The sequence below is a fragment of the Aythya marila genome (assembly GCF_965140915.1).
Source record: "Aythya marila genome assembly, chromosome: 21".
NCBI classification, from domain to species: Eukaryota; Metazoa; Chordata; class Aves; order Anseriformes; family Anatidae; genus Aythya; species Aythya marila.
Genome location: NC_139062.1, coordinates 3,939,919 through 3,965,688, shown reverse-complemented (window position 1 = coordinate 3,965,688; position 25,770 = coordinate 3,939,919). Strand labels below are relative to the sequence as shown.

At 47.8% G+C, this 25,770-nt stretch overlaps 1 protein-coding gene across 2 annotated transcripts; it reads left to right on the top strand.

Annotated features, from left to right (window-relative positions):
- Positions 1-325: 325 nt before the first annotated feature.
- On the top strand, positions 326-16,446 carry LOC309886165 (solute carrier family 2, facilitated glucose transporter member 5-like; the record flags this gene model as incomplete). 2 transcript variants are annotated; one of them, XM_082776768.1, is made up of 12 exons in its annotated part: positions 326-382; positions 6,787-6,885; positions 7,364-7,524; positions 8,019-8,143; positions 10,136-10,288; positions 10,376-10,501; positions 10,743-10,930; positions 11,265-11,375; positions 11,577-11,678; positions 12,076-12,151; positions 13,192-13,319; positions 13,958-16,446. In XM_082776768.1, the coding sequence occupies 12 exons, from the start codon at positions 326-328 to the stop codon at positions 14,192-14,194; spliced, it is 1,563 nt and encodes a 520-aa protein (XP_082632894.1). In that variant the 3' UTR covers positions 14,195-16,446. The 2 variants fall into 2 exon arrangements, with proteins under 2 accessions (XP_082632894.1, XP_082632893.1); XM_082776767.1 differs by lacking the exon at positions 326-382 and adding an exon at positions 4,815-5,225 and having other exon boundaries at positions 13,958-16,445.
- Positions 16,447-25,770: the final 9,324 nt, after the last annotated feature.

The following is a 25,770-nucleotide window of genomic DNA, read 5'->3' as shown; positions in this document are numbered from 1 at the left end:
TTGCATTGTACAAATCACTTCTGCTACTCAGAAGCAGCAAGATGTCTCTAGTGCTGGGCTGAATGAATTCCCCAAGTCTTGCAGTCCTTGCAAACCCACAGGGAACCACAGGAATCGATGCAGGGTGGCGTGAGCTGGCAAAAGGCAGGTCTCGGCTGGCATGGTCAATACTTCTGTCCTGCACGGAAAAGTGAACCCACTGAGGTCCAAGAGGGCAGCGGGGGTATTTTGAATGGTCGGGTGCTTCTGCTGAACAAAGTGCAGGTGGAGCTTTAATGTCCAAGCATTCCGACACTTCCCAAAGCATCTGCTGCATCTCACAGCCATGCCAATGGAGAAAGGACCGGACAGCTCCCAGTCCAACTTATCAGGGCGTGACACGGTAAGTTTACAGACCTGCCTGCTCCTCTGTGCTTATTTGGGGGATGTGTGGGTGATTGTGGCTCTTCTGAGATGGCCTTCGACAGTAGCTGTGGAAAAGAAAGAAGGATGCTACCTGGGATTACCTTTGTGCAGCAGAAACAGGGTCTTTACCTCTGAGTTGCAGAGCTTCTTGTGTGTCAGTGTTTATCTGCAGGATGTGCCTGTTTAATCCAGCACCCTGGGTAGGCATTCAGGCTGCCATGTCTGCCTCTTGCTTAATTGCCTGGAAGCCATGGATGCAGCTAATAAAGCACTGCCTGTATACAACTCGTCTGCAGGCAAATCACTTGTTACCTAAATTACAGTCTCGCCAGTGATAGCTCAGGGCTGCGTTTGATATTGATTTAGCCTTGCTACACATGCAGTTCCTTCCCAAGGAGCAGGTGAAAAGGCTGCCAGTAGCAGTCCCTGGGCGTGTTGTGCTGCGGGGTGTCTGCTAATGAGGCTCCTTACCGCAGGCACTGCCATCAGCAGCATCACCAGCCCCTAACCTAACCACAGCTTTTCCACTGCTCACTGCTGATGCACTCAGCTGCATCTGTCTCCAGCAGATTTCCTCTCCTGGAAACAAAGCCTCACCTCTAAATTATGCTTGCCCCTCTTGCCAAAGGTGGCAGGGCTCTGTAGGATCCAGCTCTGAGCGCAGACAGTCGAGCTGGTCGTAAATAGTTCTCTGCATACTTGCATGGGAGCTCATCGTGCAGTGGACAAGTGCAGAGGAGAGAAGATAACAAAGCTGGGTTAATGCCTCCAGGCAAACGCACTCCGTGCTCTAGCAGATGTAAGAAGCTTAATATGTGCGGCAGCTGAAATGAGAAAAGTGCCTGTAAAATTCCTGTGAAGTTGTCTCTGCTCTTTGTTCAAGTCCAACAGGATCTGAGCGGTTGGAGGCAATAGTTATTTCCCTGCAATTACTGCGAAAGTTCAAGGAGAAGTTTGTTCACAATCCTGTCCTCCTTCATTGATATCTCCCAAGCTCAGGGCCAATTACCACCTCGGGGAGGTTGTTGCCAGACTCCTGCTGTGATTGGCAAATATTCAAAGTGCTCTACTGTCATAAGCAAATATTTATTCTCTGATGAAGGATTTCTGATGGCAAATACGTGTCCTGTTTGATTTCCGTCTATATCAAGGTTATTTCTTCAAACTCGGGGAAAGAGTTTATAAACCGTGACAGATGTCTTCTTTCATATGATCACTGGATATTGGAGTGGCTGCCTGCCTGCCAAGAGCTCCCAGAAGAATGACACTAGCTTCAAAAAGCAGAGATTTTTCATGAGAAGCTTGTCCTTCAAAATTCCCCACCTGTGGGGCAGAGCGAGTCACCTATGAAGCTTTTTCCCTCTTCTGACCCAAGATCTATGAGTGAGCTATAACCTGTCCCATTTATTTTGGGGTACTTTGAAGGGTTTTGAAGGTAACGTGAAAAGCTGAGTTAGCTCCAAGTATCCCTGTTGGTGCCAGCTAGCTGCAATCCCTCAACGGGAATGCTGAGGCAGGATGAGAGTCTTTGAGCTAATGAATATTCTGGTTTGCATCTCTGTTCAATTAAGGCCCCCAAGGGATATGTAGGGCCATGATGCAGGAGCAAGCTTTTGGGATGTGAGCCACTGAGAATAGTTTCCATCAGAAAACTACTGAGTGGGCTATGTGGGTCCTGTGGGTTCCAATTTACCACAATCTTCAAGCAAACAGTGTCTTTAGGTTGTTGGCTTACAAAAAAAAAAAACAGGAAGGGACAAATGACAGCAAGTCTAGGGACCGAGTCACACTGTCCCGAAGTAGCAGGGCTCTGTTCCCCTTCCTATTTTTAGGGCAGGCTCTCTTGCCAATTTTTCTTACGACAAGCTTTGCAAGCTGTGCTTGCAGTTTGAGGTGACACCTAGTTAGTGTGTCCGCCCCTGCAAAGGGCTACACAGATCAATTCCTACTGCCAACAGCATCGTAGCGTTCATATCAGTAGCTGCAGCAAGTAATCGTGGAAGCACAGTGGGAACCTGACCAGCATCATCTGAGCAGCTGGACCATTCCTGACCAGCACTTTCTGCTCTGATTCATCTCATCTTTTACAATACCTCATATAAAAAAAAAAAGTGAAAGGTATTCAAGGACTTAAAAACCCAACAAAATGCTGAGTGTAGGGTGACTTCACCACCCAGGAGGGAGGCTGCGGCCACTTGAGGCATGCATGCAGGTCGCGTGAACACCTCTGACTCAAGAGATGCATTTTTTAAGCTGGGTGCTGAAGACAGACCAATAACAACTTGGTTTTGTTCTAGTTGTTCTTGCTGCCAGGGGTATCTATGAACTTTGCATTTTGCTGATAAACTTTAGGAATTGTAGTTAATCATTAATTCAGTCCTGTGCTGTTCTAAGTAGCCTCCTCGTGTAGGTGGTTAATACTTAGCCGGCAGCATGGTACACCGTGTGTGGAAAGAAAACTAATATGATTTGCTGTAAAAATGACATGTTCTGTGCACTGTCAGAAATAAACCTGAGAAGGAAGAACCTGCAATCTGCTCTTTTGGCCATGGGGAGAAAAAAAAAAAGAAAAGAAAGAAAAAGTATCTATTTAGCTGCCTTTGATTTTTCTTGCCCTACCAAAAAATATGAAATGATGTATTTAAGTAGCAGCCAGTGCTATTCAGCCACTGTTCAGTGGTAATGGGTTGTTTTGTTTTTATAATGATTACCTGTGATTTTTAACTGGAATCAGCCAAGGTTTGTGTAAAACTGAATGTTCCTGATGCCAGTGCCTGGCGTCGTTCTTCACCCTCGCTGTGCGGGCATTGCCCTGGCTGCCTTGTTGTGTGCGGAGCTCCTGGAAGACAAAATTTTGGGGCTCGAGGAAGGGCAGCACACCTGGTGGCATCCACATAGTTTGGGGTATCTGCAGAAATTGGATGGCTGCATGAGCTTCCCATAGCGACCTCCTGTGTCATCCAGTAATGCAGAGAAGAAGCCTTTGTGCTCTCCTCGCGTGTTCATGTTGCCCACAAATCCAAGTTTTAATGTGGAATTCTTCAATGTTTTTTCTCGTCTTGTTCTCTAATGAGCTAAAGCAATTACCAGCCCTGGCTAACCGTGATGTTACTCACCGCAGTGCTTTACCGTGCTCACTCTGGATCACTGAGCAGTGTTTGCACTTCCAAAATCGCACGCTTAAAGGTGTTCTATTTCTGGTCCTGACCAGGATTCCTCTGGCAGAGGTGGCTGCAGGATGCAGGTTCTTGTGATGCTCAACGAGAACCTGCAGCATTGTTCTCTCTGAATCCATTCCTGCTCTCCCCTCAGGTCTCTGCATTAACCAGTTGCTGAAGGTATTTCTTCCCATCTCTCTTTCAATCCTTGTTTCTCTGAGATTTTTTTTTTTTTTTTTTAATATTATTTGCATTGTGGCTCATGAATTGGATTACCTCACTGAATTTCACCTGTCAGTGTTATAGGCGCTTCTAGATGTTAAGCTCTTACTGCATTTACTTTCTTTGAGGCCACGGCTTACTATTAGGTAGTTTTTCAGAGTAAATAGTAACAAAGCTATTTTAAAAACCAAAGACAATCCCTTGAGGGTTGGGGTTGAGGATGTGGAAAAAGCCAAATCTATCAGCAGCTGTCATCTTGCTGTTCTATTTCTATCAAACGGTCTTTGCCCTACAAAGCTTCTTTCTGGGAAAAATTACTAATGGGTGCAAAAAAGACATTCAAGGACATGCAAAAGAGAAAAAAAAATGCTGAGTATAGGTTCTGTGTGCGATGACTTCACCGCACAGGAGGGAGGCTGCGGCCACTCGAGGCATGCATGCAGGTCGCATGAACACCTCTGACTCAAGAGGTGCATTTTTTTTTTGATCTGGGTGATGAAGAAAGCCAGACCAATAACAACGCGGTTTGGTTCCAGTTGCTCTGGCTGCCTGGGGTATCTGTGAACTTTGCATTTTGCTGATCAACTGTAGAAATTGTAGTTAATCATTAATTCAGTCCTGTGCTGTTCGAAGTAGCCTCCTCGTGTAAGTGGTTAATGCTAAGCCGGCAGCGTGCTACACCTTGTGTGTAGAAAGAAAACTAACACGCTTTGCTGTACAAACAGCATGTTCTGTGCACTGTCAGAAATAAGCCTGAGAAGGAAAAACCTGCAACCTGCAGGAGTGCCCCAAGGGAGCTGGGCTGTGTTGGGGTGGGACCAGGCGCGGTGTTTCTGCTCAGGGGTAGATGTGCAGTCCAGGTTTATCACTGTCCTACAGCAGAAGCCCTTTAGGGGCCCTGCTCCCATGGAACACCCCTTTTTTTTTCTGGAATGTGGTCACCAGGCAGCGGTGCAGCTCCGATTGTGCTGGAGGTGCAGCGTGGAGCAGCAGCAGCTCTCCTGCCACAGCCCCATCTGTGCCACATACCTGTGCTGCAGCGAACAGCTCCAGCAGCTTTGGTGATAAGCCTGCTCCTCCTCATTGGGCACATGAGGATGTTTCCCCTGTAGCTGGGCTCTATTTTGAGTCTGGAGTTGGCACAGGAACACCTGAGAGCGGTGACAGACTTGAACGAGGGAAGGAAGAGGAGACAACAAGGAGACGAACAGGACTGGAAACCCAGTAGCCAGCTCGGGCTTGGGCTGATGTTGCTGGCCGTGGATTGGATACTTCCTTGAAAGTCACGGGAGGGATTTTCTGTCCAGGCAGGGCGTTTCCATCCCGTGTCATCTGTTTTGGCTATAAAAGTCCGTACTCAGCATCTGTGGTTCAAAGCCCAACATGGAGCCGAACAAGGATAAGCAGGAGAGCTCCGACTCGGAGGAAGGCACGAAGGGGGTAAGTGAGTGGACTCTGCTTCCACTGCTGCCTCCCCTGGAGATGCACAGCGGGTTTGGAGAAGCGAGGGTTTGTGGTGGAAGAAGAAGGGATCTGTTGGGCTACATAGCCACAGCTGGTCTCGGAGGCAGAGCAGGGATGTTTACGTTCCCAAACCCAGTTTTTCTGCAGCGTAGCACTGCCCCCCTAACTCACTTGTTGCAGCCGACCTTTATTGTGCAACTTTGGAGTGAGATTCCCTTTCTGTGCACAACGTCTCTATCTTACTCTTGCAAGTTTTCTATTCTACTTTCTGATCATTTTCAGGCTGTGGATATTTCTGGATCGGGCTGCCTCCCGCAGCAGTGTGTCCGTAGGTTCTTGCACAACACGGTGCTCCTGCATGCCAGGGGCTTTCCTAAAAGCGCAGCATGTGTATAATTAACATAAGCGGCTCTTCTGAGCTCTGGGGATTTGTTTAATGACAGCAAGGCAGTCTGCTTTTCACTGCTGTTGCAAGAGTCAACAGTCTGGTACTAGAAAGTGTTGCTGGAAGCCTCAGCTTTCTCCTGACCCTGCCTTGAGTTTCAGTCTCCTGCAGTCCCTTAACGTGCAGATCTCCGCAGGGGAGCTGCTACAGCTTCTGGAGAATTTGGGGGCTACAAGGAGCACCAGCAGCTATTTGGACATAGCTGTCATGGTTAGGGCCATGTCAGATCCCCCGTGCAGGAGCTGGGCTGAGTGCTGGGACATTTAAAAACCTGCAAATGTTGCCAGAAAATGGTATGCATCTGAACGAAAAGCAGTTTTATTGCTGCAACAGATATGAGACACATTAGTGAGCTATAAAACAAAAAAAACAAACAGCTTAGTCAATAACGTAGGGCCGGCTCCAGCCAAAGGACGGAATTACAACTAAATTGCTGCGGAAAGCTCGCACGGCTGGTAACCCTGAGGACTGTGTGTGTACAGACGTGGCTGGTGTGCGATTCCGCTCGGGGTGGTGATTTTTGTTCAAACCCTTCTGTTTGGCTGCCAAGCCCTCACCGAGCTACTTGGCCAAGCTGTCATTGGCTTCGGTGGTGGTTGGATAACCAGCTCGATCCTGAAACATGGGGGGCAGAGCGATCCAGCCTGTGAAAGCAGAGCAAATGACCAGGAAAAGGATTTTTGCCACTTCATGCGAAACCCCATCTTTTTAAAGCTTCCCTATGCCAGCATCCTGCTTTATGTCACTAACCAATTTGCATGTTGCAAAAAAAGAATAATTGCATGCAATTTTTTTTTTTTCCCTGTGGGGTGGTGTTTTAAGCACGATAACATCAAAATTATTTATCATCCACATGATCCATCAATGCTGGGAAAGGGCGGTAGAGTGAATTACTGTAATGATTATGTGCAAATCAGGCAGAACAAAGTGAGTTACAACAAAAACAACCCGTTGGGCTTTCTTTGTAGGGTAACACGAAGCCAAAAACACAGAAGGCAGGTCTTGAAGGTCTTGCTGTATTTTTACAGAGGGACATTTATGCCTGAAAGCCAAACCTGATTCTGAGGTGCTCTTTGTGTGTTCTCTCTGCAGAAAATGACGCTTTCACTTGCGCTGGTAACGCTGATCTCTGCCTTCGGATCATCTTTCCAGTACGGCTACAACGTGTCTGTGATCAATTCTCCAGCCCCGGTAGGTTGGACTGCGGACCATGACCTAGGAGAAGGTTTATAAACAGCAAAGTGGAAGAAGAATTAGATTGCAGGTGTTTTGTGGGCAGATGCCCATTGTCTAAGGTGCTCACACTGCTCCCCACGTTGAACCACCTGGCAGTGGGTGTGTTAAGGCTGTAACATGGCTGGTAGGGCTCCGTGCCCAGCAGTGATGGGGCACGAGGAATGTCTTCCCTTCTAGGAAGCAGACAATTCCAGCCAGGCAGCTGAATTTGTGTTAAATCTAACAAGGCGGGATAAGTTGCGTTAACTTTTATCTAATCCAGGCTTCTCCGTTGCAACCCTCTCTTGCATTTGATTTCCAGCTCAGCCATTCTGGTTTTATCAAGGCATTTGTTTAAGGTTTTATGGCATTGATTGTTTGACACTGATTGATCTGTGCTTTCACAACACGGATGCTTTGCATACCGCTAACCCTGCTCTGCGTTTCGTTCCAGTACATGCAAGACTTCTACAACCAAACCTACACGGACAGGCATGGGGTCTTCATGGACAAGAACTTCCAGACGCTGCTCTGGTCTCTCACCGTGTCCATGTACCCTCTGGGTGGCTTCTTTGGGTCCCTCATGGTGGGGCCTCTGGTCAACAACTGCGGCCGGTACGTGACAGAGGTGGGGAACGCCCTCCTGGGGCAGCTCGCTGGGTTCAGATAAGGCTGGTCTCACCGGTCCCTGCAGCTCGCCAAGCTCATCAGAAGCTCAGTTGCATCACGCCACCCTGGTCCTAAAGCAGATGGGGTGGTGATTAGCAGCTTGGGAACGTGGTGTCTCACCAGTAGAAGAGCTGATATGGTTTGGGGATGGTCAAGGCCACCCTGGGACCTGAGCCAGGTGGACAGCCACGGGGAAAGCCCTGGGAGCTGGGTGCAGCTGGGTGCAGGTCCAGCCCTGGCTGCTCAGGTTTCCTGAGCTCACTCTTCATTCCCTGCAGGGAAAATGAGACAATCCCCATTTTCTCTTTGGCTAGTCTTTGGGATGGCAAGTCCTTTGAGTTTTGGGCAGTGTAATCCAGGGGAGGGTCTATCTGATATTGGCCCAGCAGCTTCCTTACCAAAATAAGCTGATTTCTGTCTGTCTCTCCATGACTTTGCAGAAAGGGCACCCTGCTGATAAACAACCTTTTCTCCATTGCTGCTGCAATCCTTATGGGAACCTCAGAGATAGCCAAAACCTTCGAAGTAATCATCCTTTCACGTGTGATCATGGGGATTTATGCTGGTAAGTGAGAGGTTGGATGATGAAAGGAGAGCAACAATATGATATTTTTGTCTATGTAAAGGTTTTTTTTCCCAACAGATGGCTTCACAGGTAGCATATTTTAGCCATACGATTGCATAGCAGTTCTGCACTTGCTTGAATAATGGTTCTCATCTGCAGTTTGCAGAAGCACCAGAGACCTCTAATAGGCAAGGGCAGTGGGGCTGGGGTTTGGGCTGCACAGAGGAGGTGTCTGTAGCTGCAGCTGCCTTCCACAGGCAGTGTCTGCTTGGCCCCGGGGCACCATCAGCCAGGAAACCTGCTGCTGATAATCAGTTTTCCCAGACATCTTAAAGCAGATAGGCTGGCACTTTCTTTTTTTCTTTTTAAACATAATAAAAAACAGAGTAATCCTTCCAAGCCCAAGTCATGGAAGACAATGCCAGATCCATTCCTGGAACTGGTTGTCCTTCTTGCAGGGGAAAATAAATATTTGAGCGAGGGTAAAGGGTGCAGGGCCACAGGATTTACTGCAAGGCTCCTGGGGAGCCCAGGGGAGGGCTGTGAGGTGCTGGAGCTGCAGTAACGTGGACCAAGGAAGTGTCAAAGGGCTGGTGCCCCACGTGCTGCTGTGCTGGGCTCCTGCCAAGGCAGGCTGATAAGTGTCCTGACAACATTCGGACCTGAGTAATTGGCTTTGGCTTAGCGAGGCTGACGTGCTCCATGATTTATTAGTGAGTTCGGATATCCTCTGTGGATAAAGTGAGAAAACAAACTGGCACAGGAAAACAATGCTATCTATAACACACGATTGCAACCAGTGAGGTAAGGCAGGAAATGTCTGGTCTGGCTGGTTTTGTTTTGACTTTTCACTCTTGTAAGCCTGTCAGCTGCTCTTAGCTTTGCTTTTCCGAGTTGCTACAGAGGGATCTGCAAAGAGGGATCCCTCCTTTCAGCTAGTTATTGCTGACAGAAGAGTTAGGACTGGCTGTCCTGACCTTGCAGTGGGGAAGCTGCATATGGGGAGGGAAGGGAAGCTGCTGGACCAAGCCAGCTTCGGGCTCTCTCAGGATCCAGGCATGGTTCCTCCCAGCAAAAGGGGCAGCTTTGGTGCTGGGAGCAGCATCGAGAGCCCCTCTGTGGCAGGGCTTGATCAGCATAGCTTTGAACAGTTAAAAAGCCACCATTAATTGAATGCACCAGACTACAAGTAACTGCTAGCATGTTTTTTTTGATTTTTTTTTTTTAAGGATGGTTGTAGTGGCAACATCAGACACTCCACCTCCTGAATTCAGTTTTACAATGTTTTCTAGTTGTGTTAGTATTCTTTTTTTCTATGCCTTTTGGCCTTCAGATAACATCTTGAACTCCTTTCTAACCCCAAGTGTGTGAATGCTAGGAACTTTGTTAGCAATGGAAGATAAGAGCGGTTTGGTCATTTGACTTCAAGAGTTTAGGGTTTACATGCCAAGATTTACAGCCGAAGTATGGGAGCTGGCAGCTCGCAGGGGTTACTACAGCTAACAATGTTGTGCTCTGTAAAACAACCTGTCCTCAGTGTGCTGGTAGAACAGGAATACCTGCTCCAGCATGCTACCTGTAGGAGAAATCTCAGCCCATCAATGCTCTCTGCCAACTGTTACAGAGCAATTAATGGAGTTGTGAATTTCTAGGAGCAAGTAAGGGTCCCATCCTGCCACCCTTGCATCAGCTTGTTTGAGTACTGATTTCTTGCTGAAAGGAAGTGGCAATTCCTCCCTTACCTTTTGACTGTGATTCCAAATGGGAAGCAGCACACACAGTTTCTCTGCGTGTCTTCTATGGAAGTCCTCTGCACCCCGTGTTGGGAGGGAGCTGCTTTGAGGAAGGTGAAGAAGGGACACTGAGACCCCCCATGATGTCTGCCAGCTCTGTAGGCGAGCTCCTCCCAGCCTTCTCAGGCTCCTAAAAACACTTTGCTCAGCGTGCTGAGGTCGGGAAGCTGCATAACTAACATTGCTCTCTACCTACCAGGTCTGGCTTCCAACGTGGTTCCCATGTTCCTGGGAGAAATGGCCCCCAAAAATCTGAGAGGTGCCATAGGGGTTGTGCCCCAGCTTTTCATCACCATCGGGATCCTCATAGCTCAGATCCTTGGTCTCAACAGCATCCTTGGGAATGCTGAAGGTAAAATCCTGGCTTGGGAAGTTTTCTATGGGCTCTGCTGGGGAAAGATTCCTCCCAGTCATCAGCATCTTGTCACATTTGTTGCAGGCTGGCCTGTGCTGCTGGGGCTCACGGGAATCCCATCAGTAATTCAGCTCCTCACATTGCCCTTTTTCCCTGAAAGTCCCAGATATCTGCTGATACAGAAAGGCAATGAAGAGCAAGCACGACAAGGTACAGCACCATCCTTTACTGGAAGGGGAGGTGGAATGGGATAGGTCTGGCTGTGGGATGTGGCTGACAGCAGCCAACAGTGAAGCAGGAGAGTGTGAAATTATTCACTAACGTGTTGCTGGTGGATGGGATTCTTGCTTCTTTTTCTGTTTATTTGAATCCCTTTGTTTGTGTTGTGCTGCTGTGCTTGGAAGCAGGGGAGCTTTCTGGGGTCCGTAACTCACCTTCCTCTCCCAACTAGCCCTGCAGAGACTGAGAGGCTGGGATGATGTGGATGATGAGATAGAAGAAATGCGCCTTGAAGACCAGTCAGAAAAGGAAGAAGGACAGATGTCTGTACTCACCCTCTGCGCCTTCAGGGGCTTGCGCTGGCAGCTCATCTCTATTGTTGTCATGATGATGGGCCAGCAGCTCTCGGGGGTTAACGCGGTGAGTGGGGAGGCAGAGGGGTGAGCAGTAACGGGACGAGATACACAAGTACCCCCTTCATCAGGGACATTGTTTCTGTAAGATGTTATGGGAAGTTCACCTGAGCCAGTGCCAAGCCAAGCACACACGTGGTCCAGAGTCCAGCATCCTGCAAGGATGGTTTGGATATTTTTGGAGTAAGATGCTTGTTCCTGGATTTAAACACCAACATCTCCAGTTCTGAAATAATTTGGGGGTTCCTGTGCACCAGTTCCAGGAGGTAGAAGGAGCCCAGATGGGGTTCCTGTGCTCTGCCTTTGGCCACATATAAACACAACTGTGGTTTTTGCCGCAGGTCTTCTACTATGCGGACAGGATCTTCCAGTCAGCAGGTGTGGAAACCAATAACGTGCAGTATGTCACCGTGTCCATAGGTGCCATCAATGTCGTCATGACTTGCCTCGCTGTAAGTGTCTGCTGGGGCTCTTTGGGTTCTCACTTGTCCGCTCTCACGATGTGTGACCCAGGTTGTCACTTACACCACGAGATGCTTCATGCAGTACGTGTTCTGCACGGTCCCTTGCTAAATACCACCTTGATAAAATTTGCTGGAATGAAGTGCTGTGCCCCAGGGATCTGGTCTCTCATCCCTTTCTGTCTCTTTCAGGTTTTCATTGTGGAGTCCTTAGGGAGGAGAATCCTCCTCCTCGCTGGCTTTGGCTTGTGCTGTGGCTCCTGTGCGGTGCTGACCTTGGCCCTCAACCTCCAGGTGTGTGGCTGGGGGGCTCGGTGGGCCTGGCCTGGGACTTACTGGGGAACAAACCCTTGGTGTGTTTTGAACTGGTTTCTGCACTCTGGGAGGGAGGCAGTACAGATCTCAGCACTTGTAGATCTGCCTAAAGTAAACCCAAAAAGAGCTACAGTCCTGCTTGGCTGGATACCTCTCCCAGCACATTGTGTTCATACCTTTGCATCCATCTGTTGGAAGCAAAGATCCTACATGGACCATGTGCTTAGTGGCTAGGTATATCTGTGGGGGCATAGCTGGGAACAGAGGAGGACACTGCTTTAGAAAATCCTTCAAATCTCACTGTGAATAGTGCCCTGAGTGTGTTGCTGACTTCCAGGCAGGACCCGGCTCTAACCTGTGATTAAATCCTTCACAGAACACCGTCTCCTGGATGTCTTACCTCAGCATAGTGTGTGTCATTCTTTACATCATTGGACACGCTATTGGAGCCAGTAAGTACACATAATCTTGCCCAGTCTCCTCCGCAATTTGGTTTAAGTCAAGTATTATGCTGAACTTCACATCAAAAGCTTTGTGGGGCTGATCCAAGGAGATTGCATTTCCCCTGTGCAGCCATGCACCTTGCTGACAGTCAGCTCGATTTATGCTTCAGCGGGCCCTGTCCACGGGCAGGGGAGCATCCAGCTTTCAAGAGGAAAAGCAAGGCATGATTGTGCTCATCGTACCTGGGATGCACCCGTTAGATCCGGAGCAAAGCTGTGCTGAGATGCCGAGTCCCAGCGGCTGGGCAGAGATTCTGCATGCTTGCATCCATGGGCAACAAATTGAATTAGAACAACTCGAAGTACATGTGTGGCACTACAGGTCACTTTGCAGCCAGGAGTTGGTGTTGTAGATGAGGATATTGGAAAGGCTGTTGCCTGATCTGACAGCTTCTGAAAGCAGTCGAGTTGCCTGTTCAGTGTGGAAAGCCTGGCCAGGTCCTTGGTGGATGCAGCAATGCAGTTTGGAGACTCCTGTTGAGGTTTCACTAGTAGATGGAATTACATTTAACCTCTCTTTTCTCCATGTATGCTGACCCTGTTGTGATAACGTTATCTGTACCTGCTCCCTCACCTCACAGAGGGGGCAGTGCTGTGAGCGAGCCTGGCGGCTTGTTCCACTAGCACCTGTTTTCCCAGCACCTGCATATGCTGTGTTGTTTGTTTTTTTTTTTTTTTTTTCTATTTTTAAGAAGCACTGCTTTGCTTAGATGCTGCTTGTAGGATGCTCTCTGGAGATGCATTTCACATTTATCAGTCTTGACAATTTTTTCGTGGTTAAAGCCATAGGAGAGCGAAGAGGCTGACTGCTGTGTGTGAGCTTAGGCAAGTCAGCCAGCTGCCCTGCTTTTTGTTTGATTTCCCTCTTGGATTTATCAGACGTTTCTAAACACAACTTGTTTAGTAAGCTACTGACATAAGCGATGTAATCTAGGAATTCAGAGTGAGGGATTGCCTTTGGGATTTACAAATATGCGACTCTCTTCCAGGCCCGATCCCCTTTGTGATGATCACCGAGATGTTCCTGCAGTCATCCCGGCCGGCTGCCTTCATGGTCGGTGGGTCCGTGCACTGGCTGTGCAACTTCGCTGTGGGGCTCTTGTTCCTCTACATGGAGGTAAGAGCAGGGGATGGGACAGGCCTTCAGCTTAAAATTAGTATCTTCACCCCTGTTCCTACAGAGAGCCTTTTTAAGCCTGGGCACTGTGCCTGCCCAGGTTGGTTGCCAGTACCTGCAAGCAGGATTACGGGTATTACAGATAAAGGGCAACAAAGTGATGTTAATCAGCAATTCTTTGGTCACATCTGTTGGGCAATGCTTTAAAATAAAGTTATTTTTCCATATGAATGTCTGATTCTCAATTCAGGGCCATAGAAAAGACAGCAAATTCCCCATTTTCCATAGTGGGGTGGATGTCTCAGAAAGCCACCTGTAGCTTTTGACTGACAGGTCACCAGTTCAGACTGATCCCAAGTAGTAGTGACCCATAAATTGATTGATTTTAGCCTATGCAGGGGGAGCTGATGAGTTTACTTTGATTTATGTAGCAGACCTTTTCCACTAAATCCATGGCGGTGATATCAGGAGACAGAATCCAGAACCACCCTTAGCTTCCAGTTGCTCAACTTAAAGTACATGCACACCACTGTGGTTGCCTTTCATAGGTGATATAGGGTTCAGCATGTCCAAATCATGTCATGTATACATCTGGGGTATTGTCCTGGCCTTTGCTCAGTCTTCTTTTCTTGCTCTAGGCTGGACTTGGAGCCTACAGCTTCCTCATTTTCTGTGCCATATGCCTCGTCACCATGGTTTACATCTTCTTTGTTGTTCCTGAGACGAAGAACAAAACCTTCATGGAAATTAACAAGATCATGGCCAAGAGGAACAAGGTGGAGATTCAGACGGAGAAAGAAGAGCTCATGGATATCCACACTATCCAAGCTGGGCAGGCAGAGAAGAAAGAAATCTCCAATAGCTCCAATCTGTGAACACAAACCAACGTTTGGCCTGGCCCAGGCACTTTTCAGGACCTGCTCAGTGGGAGAACGTGGCTTGATACTGATCTTTCATCCAGACTTTCTGCACACTTCCTACAGCAAGAGTTTCTAAATAAGCCATTATTGTGTCTTAAAGAGTGTTCTCATTGTGAGTGATTAGCAGGACCGCCCTGCTTCACGGCACAGCACTGCTGAGGAAAATTCCCCATTCCTGGTTATTTGTCGCAAGGAAAGGGCAATGCCCGCAGCCAGCTCAGTTCCTGCCATCAAGGAACTGATGCCGCAGTACAATGTATGTCCCTCACGTCCTGACACATCACAAGTGCCACAAACCAGCACCTGGGCTGGGTTTTGGTCAGTCACGTGCAAGGAGTGCACCAGATTCCTCCTTCATGTAGCTGAGGGTCCAGAATAAGTGATGGCAGCTCTTCAGTGCTTGGTATTCTCTGAGGGAGAGGCAGTTGTGCTGAGATGCCTTGTTAGATGGGTTGATAGCAGTGTTGATCCTGTCCCCTACCGTCCTTTTGTGTGCTTCAAAGGACCATGAAAGTAGGAATACACATCACTCAATCTCACCCCGCTCTGCTCACCAGGCTCTCCCTCACATCTCAGCCCTCAGCTGTTGCCATCGAGTCCTCCCCGAGCCTTATTCTTGAGGTTAGGAGTCCTCCCGTGGCCTGATGCTTATTCACAGCTGGTTGATAACCATTTGTTCCAGCAGCACTCCAGTCTTTGGAAATAGCTCACTGCACTCTCTGGCGTTTACACCTCAGTTGCCCAAGGGTGGCAGTCCCTCTCTTAATCCTTTAGTGACCCCCAGATCCATGCTCTGTAGGTGCATGTAGGAGCCAGGTGCAGCTTGTTCACTCCCCAGAGATGGTCCTGAGCTCAGTGAGAACCTCGGTGCCGTGCTCCTGGGGTCAGACTCAGGCTGATGGATGCCTGTGCAATGACTGGAGGGCAGGGTCTGCTTCCAAGCATGGTCAAACCTGTCTTTAAGAAACTCAATGCGAAAAGCTTAAGTCGTTTTTCAAAAAAAAAAAAAAAATCATCTCTTGGGTACCTGAACCTTCTTGAAGAAGTCTTCAAAGGGTTTAGAGCTTGGTCCTACTACTGGTTTCTTTCTGTTGTGTTCCCTAAGGGCACAGCTCCACCCAAAGGCTAAAATGGTTTGCAAAAGCTGAGGCTGAAGGACTGGTGCTGGCCCACAGAAGAAAGCGAACTGCACGCTGATTAAAATGGAGGATTTCTTAAAGTATTTATTTAAGGGGTTTGAGGGTTCATTGCTGCATAACCTAACGTGGAAATTCACCCAATTGTTGTGCAAGGTTGCTGCCCTCTGCATGGAGAAAAGCAGAATTGTTCAACAGCCTGGCACGGACTTGGTGTTGATGCTGGCAATAATCCTTCCCATGACGTACGTCTTTAACCCCAGGAGACGAGTGTCCTACATGCCCTCAGCCTTGTCTTGTGATGTGTACGTGTTGAGAAAGAAGCTGCTTCCACACTCAGTCTCGCCATCCATTTACAAAAAGGACACATCACTGAGCAAAGCGCAACGACCGCGTAGGAGCCGCGCTGTCCTTTGTGCACCCTTCAGTGTCTGATACCTCTGCGTTGGAAGGGGTGGTGGTTTGATGTTGAAAATAGGAATAAAAGATGCATGCAGGGAAGATGGTGAGAAACGGAGTTGAGGTGAAGGATGTGAAAATAATTTTACCTGAGAAAGGGGTTCCTCTAACCAGAGTGGCTCTTTGGCATATGAGGAGCTCTGTGTATGGGGCCCTACACCAGACTCCTAGGAGGGATGTGACGATGCAAGGCGTTGGACTGTGCTGAGTTGCTCTCTGTTTTTTGCCTTTATCCTACTGATTGATGGAGGCTTTGCCCCTCTATGCCTACTTGGAAAAACTAAGCAAGGTGCCTAGTGAACCTAGAGCAAGCAGAAGGAGAAACAAGCAATTAATCTAAAACAAATAAATGGAGCAAACTTCCTTTCTCATTTTCTCTAGCAAGTGGTTTGCATTCTTTTGTTTCCTTTTTTTTTTTTTTTTTTAAAGGGGGGTGTGGGAGGGTCACTGACAGCTGGTGTCCGACTCCAGAACCACTCCTCCCAAGAGGGTCATGGAGGTTTCTCCCCATGCTATGACATCTACAGGTTCACATGCATCATCCACCCTGCAAATCTGTTGGAGAAGGCTCCAAGAACAGTGTCTCTGTCCTTCCCAAGTACAAGTGTCCCTCCAGCCTGGATCACCTACCTTTTCTGGATGCTCTTTGCTTTATCAGCAGCTCCGCTAAGCCATAAATTTGCCATTCCAGCCTGGGAGGCTCACGTCATGCAGAAGCGCAGCCAGTCCTGTGCCTTGTGGTACGGTGGAAGCTGGTGAAGTGGCCTCCTATCCACAGCCCCACATCTGTGCCCACGGTCAGCACTAGCTCATTATCCCTCACCTGCATGGAGTAGGAAAGAACAATCTGACTGCCAGTGTGCTGGGCTTTTGTCCAGAAGCATAAGGCGAAGGCTTGGAGAGACATCTCATGGAGGGGATGAACAGTCACAAAGCTCTCAATGTTTTCCACGGGGAAGTAGAAAGCTGGGCAAGTGCTGGATTTAATACCTGAAATAACCAAAAAGCCAGCTGTTATGTTTTTTACTTGTTTATAAATCAGCCCAAACCCTACAGAGTGCACCCACAGGAGCTGGCAGGGCTTAGCAGCCTTTGCTGTCTCAAGCCACAGTTCCTGGCACGTTGTACCAACAGCAGAGCGGCTTGAAATGATGAAAAGCTCAGCTCTGACACCAAACTGCTTTGGGAAAACCACTTTTTCCCTCTCTTTCTTTGTTCTCATCTTCTATAAAATGGAGACAATTATTTACCCTGGGGGAACAGTGAGCTTAAAATCCTCCCTGTTTGTAAAAATGTGCTTACATGTTGCAGGACAAAGCTGCGATTGCTGTGAGAGTAACTAGATTGGGGCTAGATGTAATGATATCGCAGCTCATGGAACTCCTCCAATTGGCCTTGATATGGAACAAAATTCTACTTGTATATGTCAATACCAAACCTGTTAACAATTTAGGCCATGGAGAACAGCAGGCATGGGCTCGTCATCCTTGGAAGGTAAGCTGGACCTGGGAATAGACATGTTTCTTACCCACGTGGCTCACTCCATTCAGCGACTCTTTCTTCATGTCCTGGAGCTGCGTCTGGATCTGCTCCAGTCTGAGGCTGAGCTCTTCTGGCTGGCACATTGTTCTAGAGCAATCAGACAGCTGGACTTACCAAAAGCCAGGACCTGCACGTGGCAGCTCTCCTGCTTTCTGGTTTGTAGGAGGTTTGGGGAAAAGCTTTGTTTTAAAGCAGCAGGGTCAGTGCTTTGGCCTAGAAGTGCTCAGGGTTAAACCCAGCAGCTTGTGGCAGGGGGACCCTGCAGGGTCTCTTGCTGAGCATTAGCAAGGGAAGGGAAGAGCCTGTTGAGGCTCTTATCAGCTAAGTCATGGTGAAGACATTGTGCCTGAAAGAAGTTATTTTAACACTGACTCGGTGGTATGCACAGATGTAAGTGTTCTGGGGCTTGCTGCTTTCTCACAAGCGCCCACTAGTGCCTTCCCCACCAAAAGGTATTTATGTGAGTATTTAGTGAGTGCAGAGCTGATTCTGCAGCGTTTTTCCCAGCTGGGCAGCTCTGGGTTTTTCCTTTGGCACCTATAAAAATGGTTTAATGCTTGTGCCTGGCACCACACATCACATCTTGCAGGGCTCTGCATGCGTTTGTTCATCTCGTTATTTCCAGGGAGAAGAGGAGGGGGTCAGAAATAACAAAGCAACCAGCCTCACCTAACCCTTCGCCATCATTTTCCATGTTCTGGGCTCTGTGGCTGTTAGGGACGGGCATGCTGGGCCAGAGCCCTGCAAATCTGAAATAGCTGCGTTTGAGCTGGGGGGGTTGAGAGACAGAGCCCTTTGTCTCGCTTTGCTGGGAGCATTCACACCAGGGCTATGAAACATTGGTCTTCCTGCTGGTGTACTGCCACAGTTTATATATTAGGGTAATAAATATGCTGAATTTAGGGCTTAAAATGGAGAATTGCTTCATCCTAGTGAAAGCCCAGAGCATGTTGTAAAATAAAATAGCAACTCTCATTGCTAAAGGTAGCGCACTGTGTGTGATTCAGTAGTCAGAGCTTGGGTTAGAGGAGAGAGTTTCTTTTGTTTGTAAAGTGTTGACAGCCAGACAAGATGAGAACCTGTTTCCCTGTGATATCCTAAAGCATCTACAGTGAGAAATAAACACCTACCTTACTTTTTTATGTAAGATCCCTGCTGACTGCCTTCCATAATTAGGATTATTTGCCTCAAGTACCTCATTATGGCTTCTACCTTCTGCAAAACACAGCCAGCGAGGTGTGTTCTGAGTCTAGGGGAAGGTTAAATCTTACGAAAGGCATTTTGTGTAATTGCTTTGCTGCTAACAGCCCAGCTTCCTTCTGCTTCTTGCCCTGGATCTCCATGTAAAGGGGGGAGAGAGTTACTGCTCTGAGCTGGACCTGCCTTGTGGCCCCACGATGTGGGTTCTGCAGGGGAACAGCACACGGGGCCAAGGTCTTCTCCCACCTCTGGCCTCCAAGGGGTTGAGGTAAGGAGTTAATGGATGCTGCACATCAGGTGCCAAAAGTACATCTGGTTTCTTAGGTGAGAAACTTGTTCTTCAGCACCTGAGAGCTCGAGCAGAGATTCCCGTGGATTAATCCATTTGCTGACCTCCTTTAGGGCGTCTCTCATCGCTTCAGTTCCTTGTTCTTGCTCTATATTCCTTTCTCCCTGCTGCAGAGAGAAGAAAGGACTGGCGTGGGGGATTAGAGAGCAACCAGGCTCTTCATGTTCCAAATGCCTTGAAAATACTCATCCCCCTGCAGCACTTATTGGGAAATTCTTCTCTCGCTGCTCATCTGTAGTCTACAAGCATTACCCCAGCAGCAGCAGCTGATGAATTATTTAGGTAATTCATTACCTGCAGCAGGAGCATCCAGGACCTCGTAAAGGAGAAGCCCTGCTCTGAGGCTGTGCGGCCGAAGGCAAGATGTTTAACTTGGGCTGTGCTTCAGCTTCCCTTCCTGAGGGCTGTAAGGAGGGCTCCTCCTCTGCCTTGTGTGATTTCGGCTAACCAACCATCAGCTGCCAGCTCACTGCTGAGCTACGGTTCTCCCATCCCATCACTTCTGGTTCTCACTACACAGGGGCAAAAGATGCATTTTGTGAATGCAGAGAGGAGTCGGTATGCCTCAAACGTCACTTGCTTCTACAGTCCTGCAGCTGTCAGGTCCGCTGAAAAAGGAGCTGATCTGTCATGCTCCTGCTGCCTTGCATCCCTTTTCAATGTCTAACAGAAAATATCTCGCAGAAATATAACTAATTCTTATTTCTCTGGTTTACATATGGGTTTCTGAAAAGCTTTTCTGTGTGATTGGGGAAAACAGCACAACCAGGAGAGCAGAATGAAGGGAGATGGCGAAGTGTGTCAAGTTCAGAAAACAAAAAGGACATTGTCTGTGAACAGCATTTCAATCAGCTAAACCCAATAATCTATTCCTGCCATGGCATGAGTTTGACATCCTCTCAGGGCAACTGCCCAGCCAGCGAAGAAAAAAATACTTTCTACCCCTAAGGCAATGCTGGCTCATTCACCCCCACTGGTGGCACTGGCCTTGACTTGGTGGGGGGATATGTGATAATGGCAGGGTGCAGAGATAGACACGTGGAAGGTGTTCCTGCACCCTGCCTGTGCTGGGAAAATACATATCTGAACTCTTAAAATCTCCTTTATACTCCAGTGATGAGTGTATGCTGCGCTGCCCAGACAAACCCTCCAGAAGACAGACCACAGCTTGCCTTACAACTTAAAAGCAGGATGCTCTCAGGTCTGTATTTCCTCCAATAAATGCACTGTGGGATGGTGCAGGGTGCTAACAAAGAGGTGTGGGCAAAAGGCTGGGGTTTCAGGCCAGCCCTACCGTTACCAACGTCTGCACTTCAAAAATGTGAGGTTTGGCTTTGCTGCCAGCATCGCCCATGGTCATGGCAGCAGCACAGGGGGTCCTGATGCTGCATGATCAGGGATGGTGCATGCACCGTGCTGTGGGTCAGGGACCACTGAAGCCTGCAAAATGGGGCTGAAGGGGGCTGCATGAGCTGTATGTCTGCTCCTTTGCCAGAAACGAGCTCCTCTTTTTAGGCAGGAGATAAACAGGCTCCCCCCAGCCTCACCTGAATGGCCGTTGTTGGTCATTTTGAAGTCCCCCTGCAAGGGCTCGTTGTAACCACTTAGCTCCAGCTGCAGCAGCTGGGGGTTGTGCACCTCTTTCTTCCTCTGGATGTCGATGGGAAACTGGTGTTTGCCCCCAGTGCTCTTCATCCAGCTCACCCTCTGCAGAAGAGAAGCAAACCAGGTCATTAGGATGGGGTGGGAGCTGCTGCTAGCTCAGCAGTCTGAAAATATACATTATTTTGTCTGCAGGACAACTGTGCTGCAAAACATGAGACCTGCATTGCAGTAAGAGCCCTCTGCACCCACCTCCTGTGCCTGTCCATGGAGGAAGCAAATGCAGAGGACACCTGGCATGCTGGATACTGTCCTTTTTCCAATGGCTTTAAAACCTCTTAACCCCAATTTGCATCTTTCCTGCAAGGTCTGAGTGCTGCTGAAACTGCTAATTGCTGCTTGAACCCATCAAGGCTATTTGTGCTCTCCATAGTGCTATATTTAAGACTTTGAGGTTAAGTAGAAATCTTGACGCTATCTCTGTCATGGCTGTGACAGACAGCCACTATGGAAACCTTTTATTCTGCTTACATCCCTCCCTCAAACTGCAATATATTGATCAACAGAGACTCGTCTGAGACGAACAAAGCTAGAGCTGAGGAATTACCAGCACGTGGCTGTTTATATTTGCTGAGTGCAAACCATGCAGAGATGGTTTGGAAGGAGAGGTGAGTGTTTTAAAAAGAAAGTAGATCAAAGCTATTTCATCAGCTCCCTAATTTTCTAATTATTACAATCAAAGCCACAGCTGGGGATTTGTTACCATTTGCCAACTCTTCTTTTTATTTCATTTAAGCAATTAAAGTTTGCAGGCATTTTATTTCCTGACATTGAATAAATACGGAGGGCTTAGGAAAGGGCAGAAGGAAATCCAGCAAGGACTTCAGCAAACCGCTTGGTGGGCTAATTGCAGGATTGCATCCACTCAGCAACAGCCTTTCCTTCAGCTTGAGTCCCAGCCCACTGAAGAGTGTAAAAGAACTGCCATTTACTTCAGCAAATTCTGCAAACAAGCTCCTGAAACAATTACAAATCAAATAAAGTTTCACAAGATCTATAAATACATAGAGGAGCACTTTTTTTTTTTTTTGTGACCTGGTCTGAATAGGATGCAACAATAAAATAATGGACAAGCAGTGTTTAAAGGTTTTCCTTTCAGGATCATCCAAAGGGCAGCTTTTATTCTAAGACATTGCAAAGATTTTCCCTGTTGTTCAAACCTTTTGGGTCTGCCAGCTCCGACCATGCGTCCTCACTGCACAGGGGAGCACAAAGGGGTGGCACTGGGGAAAACCATTTCCAAGATACGCAGTCACCAATAAAGGGGAATAAATTAGCTGCTCGCTGGAGACCTCTCACTAACAAAAGCAGTGTCCAGCTGAGTGTTGCCTCTGCAGAATGAGAGCATCTCAGCAAGTTGGCAGGCAGCAGTGATCCCAAAGCAGCCTCATTTTGTTACCTTTGTACGTCCAGTGCACGGTGTGAGAGCAGCACAGCAGCAGCAGCAGCAGGCGCAGTGGGGCAGCTGGGACACGCATCTCTCGCTGCACCTGCAGGACCAAAGAGGAGAGCACATTTCTTTAAAAACCCTCAGGAGGCATAAATACCAATTTTCTCCTGGTCTGGTCCCTCCAGCACCCATCCTGCCCTGCTCTTCACCCATCAAAAGCTGTAGCTAACAATGCCACAGGGATATTTTGTGGGGGCACTCTGCACAAATGAGCCAAGGCACACAGAGTTTAGGGACCAGTTTTCCAAAGTGCTGGGCTTTCCCAGTCTTATTAGAAGTCAGAATTGTAGACACTTGGCTCCTGAGGCCAGATTTCAAGAAGCTCCACACCCGCTGGTCTAGGATTTCAAGGTGTTTAGCTTTCAACACCTTCCCTCATCTCTGAAAACCTGGGTTTGTGTGTGAGATTTGAAACCTGTGGAAAAATCAGAGCTCTGAAATGCTATTTACTCTGCTAAAAGACGCAGGCAGGATGCAAGATCTTGAAGCCCTGATTTTTGGAACACTTACAGGAATTCCCATCAGAGCTAAGAGGTGTCAGATGTCTGAAGGCTCTCGTGGGTTTCTGTAGTTGCTCTATACACCATCAGACACTTGATTTCCTTGAAAATGTGTCCCAACCTATGAATTGGCCAAGAAATACCAGCCATAGAAGGCCTTTCCTGGTTTGGTGGTTTGTGCAGTGTGTGTTTAATGTTTGGGAACTGCTGTAGTATTGAGTTAATTAAGCAAATGCATATTTCTCCTTCTCTCCCCAAAAAAAGTCATTTATCCTGACAGCTGCACTGAACTGTGGCAGGACTGAGCTAACCAAACTTTCCCTGCAATGCACTCCGTAATCCGTGTGGATCCAGTTGGGTAAATAAGCCTTGAAATTAGCTGAGGGAGAAATTTCAGGGGTTTAGAGCTGTTTGCACACCCGGATTCCAGACAGCAGCACACGAGGGTGTGAACAGGCATCAGGAACCAGCCCCTGCAGCCGTCTGTCACCCTGCCTGCACGGGTGGCGTCGGGGACAGGCTTTGTCCCTTGTCTGCACTTCAATCACATCAGCCTGTGCTAAGGGTTGGAAATAAAACCCTCCCATGAGCGTGCTGGTGCTGGAGATGGCACTGAAGTGCCTCAGGAACCAGCAGCCACAGCATCGCTCCTGAGTAGATGGAGGTGAAGCAGACAGGTGAGCTTCAACCCGGCCATCAGCGTGTTCACAAATTAGGTGAAAACCTCTTCCAACAGAGCTCAGCCCGCTGGCTGAGTAAAGATTTTCAGCTGCCTTGTTATGAAGGGCAAAAAGCAGCTAGTCCTGGTAAGCCCCAGCCCATGGGTGAAGCCAGCAAAGGCTGTGTGGATTCAAACGTGAGATCCTTTTTCATCTTCCTTCCAAAGCTGGCCCTTGTTTCTCTGACGTTTTGCCCCTTTATCTCCTCTTTTTTTTTTTCCCTTTTTTAAGGGGCTGCTGCAGCTGGCAAAGAAAACAGAATGCTTTGCTAAAGTGTCACTTTGAAGCTGCAGCTTACAGAAGCGCCTGTACTGGCCTGACCTCGTGTTACCAAAGAGACATCTTCTTGACCCCAGTTAGGAGCTCAGCAGCCCAGCTCCCACCCCAGAGTGGGTAGAATTTCAGAAATTAAATGAGGGAGATATTTTTCTTAATGTACAGATAAAAAGGTGTCCATAAGGAGTAAGAATTGCTTCCCTGGATTGTGGGGATATTTCCTTTGTTGCTCTGCAGTAGGCTTACGTTCATCACTTGTGATCTGTTTGTGGAGGGACCCGTCCCCCTGAAATCATGGGAAAAGAATGGATTAATGGGAACAAAATCAAAGGAGCAATGGGTTATTTTCCTGACTCTGCCTTTAGACAAGCTATCTCCCTCCCTCAGCTCCCAGAGTCTCGTGCTGTCTGTAAAATTAGGAGTTTTGGCCACACTTCCAAGTGAAGAGCTTTAGAAAGTCTGCTTAAAACAGATAGTTCCGCGCTGGAATATGGAAGAATCACGAGGGAAGGAGCAAAGGAAAAAGCTCTAGACATGCCACAAAATGCACTCCAGGGGAAAATGCCACTCAAAGACTGCAGATCATGTTGGGAAAGTAAATTATAAATAAACAGGCCTGACAAAACCCATCAGCAACAAATTCCTAGGACTGAGTTCAGTTTTGCCAGTAGAGGGAGGAAAGAGCATTTGTACCAGAAAAAAAACAACAAACCACCTTTCCTGGATAGAGAAAGACTTTGCAAAACGGGTGCTAATTAACAATGGAGACTGGAATTCAGATAAAAAAAACAAAAAGCAAAGTTAAGATGCAGTGGTTAAACAACTTCATCCTCTTGTTCAGAGGGTAAATAAACTGGAGAAAATGCTAAGTAATAGGTCTTTACCCCACCCAGTACACACGACAAGGAAATACAAGTTATTTTATTTAGACCAGATTTTTTTTTTAAAAAAAACTCTTCAGTATCTTAGGCCCATGTGGGCACCTACCTGGGCAGCCTGCTCTAAGGAACCTGCTGTGGCAGGTGCTCCTCTCACCAAACTTTCACGCTTGAATCACTTCCCTGGCAGACGAACTGAGCCACAGAACCCCAGGCTGAGCTCTGAAGAAAGCCTAATTTAGTGGTCAAAGGAAAGAGGGTTACAAATAATTGCATTATTACTTCCTCCAAACTTGAAGCCTACCTCCTGCCCACTGAAAGCAGGCACTTTCTGCCCTGGGATCGAGCAATCCCTTTGCATACCAAGCACTATTCCAAAAAGACCACTGAGGCCAAGTGAAAGAACCCCAGGTACAGATTTCAGAAGGCTTGGGGCTGACCCCTAGGATGCCCAGAGTAATGGCAGGTTTACAAAATCAATTTTCCATGAAAATCCAATTGCGTGAAAAGCCTGCTCACGAGACCAGCTGCCAAGTCAAATACCAGTCTCCCAGCTGGATTAGCACACTATCTGCCAGGAAAAAATTAAGTGACAGCATGCATAAGAAAGTAAGAAAGTAAAAGGGGTCACACTTGTTATGAAGAATTTCCTGAGGCTGAACTAAAAGGCAAGAAATAGAATAGCACACAGCCTCCTTTGTATTCTAAAGGAAGCACAGAAATTCTTCAATAATAGGAGACTAAGAAGGACCGTGTTCGTTTAAAGACTAAGTACAAGTAAGTATCCACAGCAAAAGAGTAAAATTGTGTTCACTTCAAAATGATGGCCAAGACTGCAGAAGCAACTCGACATTTTCAGGAGGATCCACGCTGAGACATCCCAAGAGGCCATTTCAAAGTGAGAGGATGCTCTGCACAGCCCGGTCTGGCAGGTGCTGATGGAAAACCTTGAGGAACCACCTCTTGTAAGGTTGAAAAACTAAACAAAATCCAACTGCAAAGACTCAATAAAGGTCACACAAGTACCCGTGTTAGTAAAGTATGTGCTCTGCTCCATGCGAGTAAAATAAAGTCCTGCTTTATTGTCTGCAGGACAATCTCTTTTTCTTTTTTTCTCCCGGGACATTTTAATACCCTTCCTACAGAAGACTCATTCCTGGGAACAGCGATATCGATTTCAATTTCACAAGAAGCCTGTGTTCGCACCACCCATAAATATTGTGGAAGAACTGCAACCAGAAGAGGCTGGTTAATGGAAGAAAAACCATCCCCTTCTTGTAGGCCAGTTGGGAAATGTGAGCTGGCATTTCAGCTGGGAGGATTACACAGAGCCCAGAAGTTAGAGCATTAACCTGTCTCA